Genomic DNA, 9666 nt, shown 5'->3' on the forward strand with positions numbered 1-9666 from the left:
ACACGCGTCAGGACTGGGACGGGAACGGCTCACAAGCAACACAGGTGCTATTTGTCACTGATGTCTCCGGCTTGGATCAACATGAGAGCACGAAGGTTAGGCTGTGCTGTTTAATAAGAAAATACTACTTTTTTTTTCTAGAATCTTCTAAATAATGTATTATACTTGATGGGTATGATATGATCAGGAAACATATCACCTTTTCCTAGCCCTTTTGTCCGAGAGGCTTGATTACAAGGAAGGAATCTCAAACAACCAAACACCCAGGGATTTAAAGGCATTTTTTTTTTTTTTGACAAACAAACAACAGGGCGGGGGGGAAAGCATGATAAAGAGGAGACGGGTATTCTCTTCGAGGTGGAGCAGTGAGCTCAGTTGGACACGGAGGGCGGCGGGCCGGGACGCCGGGTCTGGATGATTTTTGGCTTTGGGGATGTCTTTGGATCCTCTTCTTCCTCGATGTCACTGTCACACACGTGCACAACGACACTTGGGGTGGACTCAGTCCCTGCATGGAGCTCATACTTCTCTCCTGAAAAGCAAGAGAAATGGGTAAGAAAGCGGGAGGGATTTCTACACAAATGATTTGGTGAAGTTTGTTTAGGAAGTGAGGGCGCATTTTACGTGTCTCAGGAGATGCTGAGTCTTCTCCGGGGGTGGTGTTGGAAAGTGAAATGAGATTGATCCGTCTTTGCATCTCAGCTCTACCCCCTGTCACCCGTACAGCCCTGAACAGGCCCCTTCACCTCTCTTAGCCTCAGCATCCGCAGCTGTAAACTTCAAAATGGTAATAGCTACAGTCCAAGGGATTGGGGTGATGACTCAGTGGGCCTGGCGGTAAGTTACCAGTTTCTCTTCTATTTCCCAGCATTGCTGTTAACGGCTGAGTAATCCTGAGCCCATCACCTCACTCCTTCATCTTTTGGAGACGTTCTCCAAGTTCTCCTCTTGCTGTACATTTCTTATGGCAAGAGCTGCCCCAGGACGGAAAGGTGGAATTGCCGCTCGTCTGGGATTTGCAGTGGTTACGTGGTGACAGGATTTGATGACCGTCAAGTTCCCTCCAGTTCCAAGAGTCTAGTAGTCTATTCTTTTTTTTTTTTGGCGGTACGCGGGCCTCTCACTGCTGCGGCCTCTCCCGTTGCGGAGCACAGGCTCCGGACGCGCAGGCTCAGCGGCCATGCCATGAACTTTTGTCATTTGTGTTCCTCTTTAAGAAAAATGATACAAATTTAAAGATATGAAATTCCGGTGGCCCTTCCAATGCCCCTGCCCACACTTAGTGTAACTTATGGCAACAGAGATTCAAATTGGAGCAAGGCAGCAGTCTTTAATGAATTGGAATTAAAAATACCTTCCAAAAACATTACAAAAACAAAGTTACATCCTGCTAGAGACCCTCCCAAGGACTTGGAAGAGGCCCATGCACGTGAGGGCTCCTAAACTACTTTAGCTTAAATGGTGAAAGCACTTGGATTTCACAATCTATCCCTACCTCACAAATCCTTATTGGGGACATTTGTACAATGGAAGAAGCAAACTCAAATGTAAGTTCCTTTTCTGCCATTAAGGAGCTTGAATGTTTACAAAAAATGTGAGTCCTATAAGCCCCTGGGGACCCACCCTGCTTCTTTTCTCTTTCACAGTCTACAGGCCTAAGTTTAGGTACCCAACAGCTGTTTGATGATTAAAAGGCAGAGTATAATAACAAATGTCAGAGAACTTTTGTATATACATATTTTACATATTTATAAAATTTACAAAGTAAAATATAAGTCTTTATCTTCTTACTATATATATGCATGTATATATGTGTGTATATATACGTATTAAGAATATATATGTTCTGTATACTTTATGTACTGTTCATTTATACTATACACTATACATACATAATAATAAGATATATAATAAGTAAGAAATAAGATCTTTTTACTATATACATATATATCTTCTAGATACTATACATAAGTACATATCGACTATATACAGACTACGTACTAGTATATAGTAAGAAGATATACATATAGTAAGAAGATAAAGGCTTTTATATATTATTTTATAAACTTCATTTTATAAATTAAAAAGATCATTTGAAAAATATTATTAATATTTTAAAAATATGTATGTGTAAAAAATCTCTTTCTTATACATATAAGAAAAATCTTTTCTTATACATATATTTATGAAATAAGAAAATATGAAGCCCTAGTAGTCTATTCTTGACTGGCTCTTCTTGTAGTCAATTCACTATTAGCCAGCAGGCTTCCTGTCTGTCTCTGTTTCACTTCAGGGTGTATCTACTGAGCATCTCCCATGCTCTGGCGCATTGCTAATCATAAAGGCTACAAGGCACATTCAAAAATATTTGTGTCTTCCACAAGAGCACAGCCCAGTGATGGCACATGGACACAGAAAGTATCACAGAATACTATGGTTAAGCGCTGGGGTGGCAATATATGTCAAGGACGGTGGTACCAAATTGCAAGGAGCAAGTAACTCTGAGAGGCTTCCCAGTGGAGGCGACAGCTGACCTGGGTCTAAGAGACAAGTAGAAGGCGTCCAGGAGGTAGGAGGGTGCAAGGGGCATTCTCAATCTGCATACTTGTAACTTCTCAGGTTAACTGCTGACACACTTAATCTGTTTCCGACGTCCTATCTTTCCTCTCCCATCCTTCATGAATGGGAAACACCTAAAAGCAACGTCTTCCAGACACCCTCCTGGTCAGTGGCTCTCCAGGTCTCACTAGATCAAGTCCTCATTTCTTAGACTAGGACACCAATCATGACAGCCACATTTGTATACTCACCAAACCAGCTACTTTTATTTGCTATTGTCTCACCTAGTCCCCGAAGTCTTGCCCTCCCTCCAGGATCAAAGCCAGACACCACTCAGTCCAGGCATCTTGCCTGTCATCCTCAGTCTGCAGCGGACAGTGCCCTTCTGGAGGGCCGGGGCCAGGACTGTCAGCGCCAGAGCTGGGGTAGCGTTTATGTGCTCCTGTGTGCACCTTGGTAAGTGTCCATGGTGAAAACAGCAAATGCTTGCAAGGCACAGTTTTAAATTTAGTGCTGACGTTAGGGACTGAGAAGCACTGACAATGCAATAAGCATCGAATCTCTTCTAAGTGATGCTGAGGGGGATGTAAATGTTCAGAGTCATTTGTTGCTATGGGTTGAATTGTGTTCCCCACCCCCGCCCCTGTCCCCACCAAAGACGGTGAAGTCCTGACCCCCAGTACCTATGACCATGACCTTATTTGGAAATAGGTTCTTCACAGATGACTAAGTTAAAATGAGGCCATCGGGGTGGGCCCTATTTCAAAATGACTGGTTTCCTTATAAAAAGGGGAAATTAGGACATAGGCGCTCATCCAGGGAGAACTGCATGTGAAGACTGAACTTATGTTGCCACAATCCAAGGAACGACCAGAAGCTACAAGAGAAGCCTGGGCCAGATCCTCCCCCAGCACCTTCAGAAGGAGCATGGCCCTGTGTTGATCCAACACCTTGATCTTGGACTTTTAACCTGCAGAACGTGAAGCAATACACTGCTGTTGTGTAAGCCGCTCAGTCTGTGGTCCTCTGTTATGGCAGCCCTAGCAAACGGATACAGCCATATCTTGCTAAGAGAGTTCTCTCTCTGTTATGAGTCAGAGAAGTCTTTATTGGACCTCCACACCCCACCCCGAACCAACATCCTGGATGAGGGCACCGGATATTTCACAAAAATGGAGCATCACACCTCCAGCACTTCCCTGGATCTTGGCGGCAACAAAGAGGGCGACAACTAGCTAGAGCCACAGAAATACAGCCATAAAGACTCTACAACATAAAGTCGAGATTGGGTGAAATTGTAGGTAGAGAGAGTTATGCGAATAAGGTTGACCTTTTTTTTTAAATTTCTGGACTTTCTATTCTATTCCATTCATTTATTTGTCTACCTTGATGCCAATACTACACTCTCTTGATTACTGTAGCTTTTTATTTTATTTTATTTTATTTTATTTTTGGCTGTATTGGGTCTCCGTGTCTGTGCGAGGGCTTTCCCCAGTTGCAGCAAGTGGGGGCCACTCTTCATCGCGGTGCGCGGGCCTCTCACTATCGCGGCCTCTCCCGTTGCGGAGCACAGGCTCCGGACGCGCAGGCTCAGTAGTTGTGGCCCACGGGCCCAGTCGCTCCACGGCATGTGGGATCCTCCCAGACCAGGGCTCGAACCCGTGTCCCCTGCATCGGCAGGCGGACTCTCAACCACTGCGCCACCAGGGAGGTTGACTTTTTTGATACAGAGAGCTGACAGGGCCAGTGTGGACTGAGGAGAGGAGTGACAAAAACAGGGAACACGGGACAGAACTCATGCTACGCTTTGCTTCCCTGCCGGCTAGCAGGGACGGATAGTCTGTCCGAACCTAACTTCCCTGGAATCAACACTGAACTTATTATCCTACGTGCCCTTGTAGTTGGGATGTACACATTGATGCTACTCACAGCTCACAATTGTGTTTGTTCCGTTCTCCTTAAAGCAATTTGTCATTTTTATTGAAAGCCCAAGAGAGAAAAGCCACTGCAGACGTTGCTAAAGAGAGGAAGCTGTGTGCAGCTGGCTCCACCTGAGAGTTCCATGAGAGGCTCCGGGCAACAGGTGGGCAGACCTTGGGTGGTGGCTTCTTTGAGCAGCTGTTTTCAAACACCTGACAGCTTACTGGGGGCGCTTGTTGCAAAGAGAGTTTACCAGCATGAGGATGCAACTCTGCAACTTCAGATGTAGTGGCATCTACCTTGGTACCCAGCACCCCTAGGTGCTTCTCCGTGTTTCAGTGTCTGGGTGGACACTGTTACATGGTTTGGTGTGACAGGCCGGGGGCAGTGGCCCTGTGAGGATGCTGGTGTGCAAATAACTTGCCCCCTCCCTTCCTCCAGTGCACACCATAATTTTTTGTTGGAAAATGATAATAGCGCGGGGAGAGGGTAGCAGAGGGAGGGATGCTGAAGACGCATCTGGGAGAGGAAGCAAGGCGTCCCAGATCAGCTCTGCAGCCCCTCCCGGCCACCAGCACTCTTCGTCTTTGGCCTTCTCATCTCTGTTTCTGGGAGAACAGCAAATCCTGTGGACAATGATGGAGTTCATCGTACCCAGGGTTTCTAGAATTTTCTCTTTCCTCCCGGAACGCTTTGCAAGTCTGAATGAGAGACACCTTCAGACAAGAAACAGAGAAAGAAATAATTTCTGAGTAACCAGATGAGGTGGTTCTTGTTTTTCTGCACAGGGTTCCTTCGACGTCCCCCTGTTTGGGGAACCAGAGCCTTTTGCAGAGACACTAGTGGCTGCCGTGGTCCCCTCCGTTGCCCTGTTGGGTGTGATGCCGGGATGAGGCGAGCAACAGCCTCTCATCTTCTGATGGGGGGATGACAGAAAAGAATCTGCCATGGCAGATGGAGACCAAGGGACCTGGGGGTGAGGTGGTGACAGCAGGGACCCCAGCCAGGGGACTGACCAGATGTTGCCCTTTCTTCATCTGTTGGAAAGAAGCTAGCTTTAAAAAAAAAAAAAAATAGTAGCAAAATATGCATAATGAAGCTAGCTGTTTGATGAAACCCTTTCTCTGCCCTGGCTTGGATAAAGAATATTCTCTTAAAGACACCTCTAGTTGCAGTGTTTATCTATTTGAAAGGAGACGCTTTCCTCTTAGACTAGGTGTGCTGGGGGCACGCTTGGGATGCGGGCCACCCGGTGCAGGGCAACTTTCACATTGAGTTAACAAAGTCAGACTGCTTGGTAGTAGAGCTGTTTTACTGCTGTGACCCCATTAATGCTGACATTTCACTGTTTTGTTTTTGGAAACTTTCTTACTATCAAAATCCGGCAAAGCCCAGCAGCTGCTGAGAGCCCACAGAATCAAAAGACATAGCTTTGGTCTTGCTTGATGGAACTTTTCTGTTTTTGGCCTCACTTTCCCTTTGGGCTTCGGCTAACTCCTCCACCATGAAGGCTGACGTCACCCCCTGGGGACCCACTGGGCTCTGGAGGCGACGAGGAGGGGTGGCCAAGCAGACCAGTGTGTCTTTTCAAGGCCAAGCCAAGGCTCACCCTTTACACTCGCAACTCCTCGAGTTCGTATTCAAACTGTCCTCTCCCCAGGCCTCAGAAAAGAGGCCAGGACCAGAAGCCCTCAGAAGAGGCATTGGTTAGGGTTTTCTACCTCCTTCCATGAAACCAATTCCCAGCCAAGCAAGTGTAAACTCCTCTGGCGCGTGGTCACACGTTAAATTCTCATCCAGGCCTTTGGAACTGTCATGGGCTTGGGCACAGTTCAAAAGACGTGTGTAAGTTTTAGCTTTCCCACTAAGCTAAAAACCATTGAAGGGCAGGTATTTGTCCTATTTTCTGTGAGCTCTCAGTGCCAGGACATAGGAGGTGTCACAGACACTTGCCATCTATCTGAAACACAACAGCAGCTATTTACTGAGCTGGATATTTAAATTGGATATTTAAATTACGGCAACAGCTCTGTAATGTGGGTTTCATAACGTCTCGATGATACAGGAGGACATTGAGATCACACAGGTAGTGAATGGCAGAGCCACGATTCAAAGTCAGGTCCACCTGACCTCAAAGAATGCACTCAAAATCCCTCTCCAGCCCCGCCTCTCACGATTCTACTGCTTTCAGATTCTACAAGAGAGTCTGTTGAAAGTCTGCTGAAAGTCCTGGTTTTAACTTTTAATATTGTCTCATGGCAACTCATGTTTTTGTGAACAGTCTGTAGCTAAAGTTGGGCAGTTATTCCTTCTGCATCTTGCCCCTTTTTGTTTTGGCCCATTGCTAGTTATTCTAGGTAAGATCTCCTTGACAATGAACCTTTATAGAAGACAACACTTAGTAAATTATAAAAAATAAAGGGACTATAAATTATAGACTGAGATAATTTGCATCTCTTATGGTAACTTTGGACTCTCTGGAAATAGATCCTCCATGATTTCTTGTTGCTTTACCTTTACTGCCTCTCATATTCAAGGTGAATTCTCAACAGGAAAGTTACGTGTTGTAGTAGATCGACTGTGTTTTGCAAAGATGGTCATAATATTTCCTGCCCGACATTACTCTTCTAGAACCTTGCCACTCCTGCACTGAGGACTGCTCCCTCTTTGCTCCTTCCCCTAAAATCTGGGCAGGCCTCTAGGATTCCTTGACTAATACAGTATGGCAGAAGCAACCAGTACGACTTCTGAGTTAGGTCACAAAAATGCCAGGCACTACCACCTGGCTCTGCCAGGGTGCTCATGCTTGGAACCCCGCCACCATATTATAAGGAAGCCCGCCTCCATATTATAAGGAAGCCCAAGCAGCACACGAAGAGGCTCCCACGGAGAGAAACCACAGCCTATCTGGGCTGCCAGCCAACAGCCATGCCAACTTGCCAGCCAAGTGAGTGAACCATCTTGAAAGTTGATTCGCCCGTCCCCAGGTGAGTGGCCCCAGCAACACTGACGAAGTAGAGATGAGTGCCCCGCCCCCGGGCCCTGCTCCAAGAGCAAATTCGTGAGCAAAATAAATGATTGTTGTTGCTCAAGCCCTACCTTTTGGCGCAGTTTGTTACGTAACAATTGATAAGTGGGGCACAGGTCATGTAAGTTCTTTGTTCAAAAGCAAGCTAGCCCCCTACAATTGAGTTGAAATTCATTGCCTTTGGTGATTTTTCCTCTTTGCTTCCCTGCTCACGTGCTATGTTAGAATGGATATTTCACCAGTTCCAGTGATTCCTTGCAAGGGGAGGGAGTTCCATTAGTCCATCACTGGGACCCCTCTCTCTGGCCCCTCTTTTATTCCTCCCCAGTGGAAGAGGAGTGACATCTAATGGGTACCTTTGGGGAAAGGAACTGGCAATGCCAGCTCACCCTGTGCCACCTCTCTCTTGATCCAGCCCTGCCTGCAAAGGGCTTGTGCTCTGCCGTGCTCTCGGCCACGTGCTAAGCCCAGCAGAAAAAACCCTGCACTGTGGGGCAGTCTGACTGTTTCCATCTCTGGGACAGGCTGGGTAAAACTGCATGGCTCTGGGTTTCACTATTTTTTTTTTTTTTTTAAATAGGATTCCTTTGGCTAGTTTTTTTGGTTTTGTTTTGTTTTTTGTATGCACCGCGAGGCTTGTGGGATCTTAGTTCTCTGACCAGGGATTGAACCTGGGCCTATAACAATGAAAGCGCAGAGTCCTAACCACTGGACAGCCAGGTAATTCCCTGGATTTGACTATTAGGGAGCCCTGGCTGTCACTCATCTTGGCCACCTTCTCAGCGTTAGCCTTTCATCAGAAACAAAGCTGGCATTATTAGTCTTATCTACCTTATTTCTTATCTAACCCTCAGCAAGTTCTGAACCAAACAGGAAAAAAGCAGGTGTCAGTTATTAATCTATACTGAATTCTAAGAATGGATGATGGCTTATCAAGGCAAGTGCCAAGAGCATCTCTAACTCGACCCTTGAACGCAGGGCCATGCTGTGTTGTGTGCTGAGTGCTACACTCCAGTGTGGATTAACAGCCCTTTACATTGGATTAAGAAGAAAATTGAAAATGCCAACAGTAAAATCATTTCAGGCTTGGTCATGTTGAGTTGACACTGCAAACCCCTACCCCCAATTTTTTTAATTGTAAATGTGATTTTTTTTTCAAGAGGAGGTAGCAGGCATCAGTCCTGATTTATGGAATAAGTGAAACGGAATTTCCACGTGGGTTATTTTTACTGAACATGCTGCCTGTTGGGAGATTGAACACAGAGACTGAGGGAGGGGTTCAGAATGATTTGAAATGTGTTTGAAAGGGTTCACATTTGGATTGCCTTTTTTTTTCAAGTGTTAGGGTTAGGACTTGATAGCATCTGGCAGGGAGGGGAGGGCCCACAAGCCCTGGATTACCATTCTCTGGTCAACTGTGTAGACGGAGGCACCTGGCCCTGGTCTGGCTCTCAGATAGGGGAGAGGTGCGGAGCCAGGAAGGCGTGAGGGGTGACTTGTACCTCCTTTCCTCTACCCCAGGCACCAGCCAGTATTTGAGCTTACTGTCTTTTAACCCTCTCTCAATCCTGGCAGGGCAGATGCTGGTTTGGTTTGGGGCCCAATGGGTTCCTCAGTAGGACTGAGTTATAGTGAAAAACATCATAAAGTTGCTCAAAGCTGCACCCCTCCCTCCCACAGATATGTTATTTAACGATATTCTAAAGTTATTTACTGGCAATCTTGTCTTCCCCTATTTTTCCAAAGGGAAGGAAAGAAAATGTGTGTCTGTGTCTGGGAAGGGGGCGGGGAGCATGTCTCTACTGTCCCCGCTCCTGCCCCTCTTGTTTCTGCTCCCACACTGGTAACCTGACACCTTATTAGGCACTCCTGGCCTCTGTGTCTCTGATGACTCTGCCATATTTGAGAACCACCTGATAAATACCACCATAGTGTAATTAGTGTGCTTCTCAATCAAAGGTGCTACATTCCCAATGGTGTCTGGAAATATGATGTGGATTTTTTTTTTTTGGTTGTCATAGGGACTGGGTAGGGTGTGGATACTGGCATTTAGTAGGTGAGGCCCAAAGATGCTAAATGTACTGCATTGTCAGTTCCAAAATGTCACACTGAGAAACACTGAGCTAAGAGCTTAACATGGGCACTTACATTTCAGCAGG

General features: G+C 46.1%; 1 protein-coding gene across 2 annotated transcripts in view; it reads right to left on the bottom strand.

Annotated features, from left to right (window-relative positions):
* Nucleotides 1–270: 270 nt before the first annotated feature.
* RCAN2 (regulator of calcineurin 2) overlaps nucleotides 271–9666 on the bottom strand; it is a 277388-nt gene continuing 267992 nt past the window's right edge. For both annotated transcript variants that reach the window (XM_007451896.1, XM_007451897.1), the window contains one exon: nucleotides 271–532. In XM_007451896.1, the coding sequence (XP_007451958.1) occupies nucleotides 372–532 (161 nt within the window). In that variant the 3' untranslated portion in view covers nucleotides 271–371. The remainder of the gene's footprint in view (nucleotides 533–9666) is intronic.

This window comes from Lipotes vexillifer, unplaced genomic scaffold (genome assembly GCF_000442215.2).
Source record: "Lipotes vexillifer unplaced genomic scaffold, Lipotes_vexillifer_v1.1 scaffold147, whole genome shotgun sequence".
Lineage (NCBI taxonomy): Eukaryota > Metazoa > Chordata > Mammalia > Artiodactyla > Lipotidae > Lipotes > Lipotes vexillifer.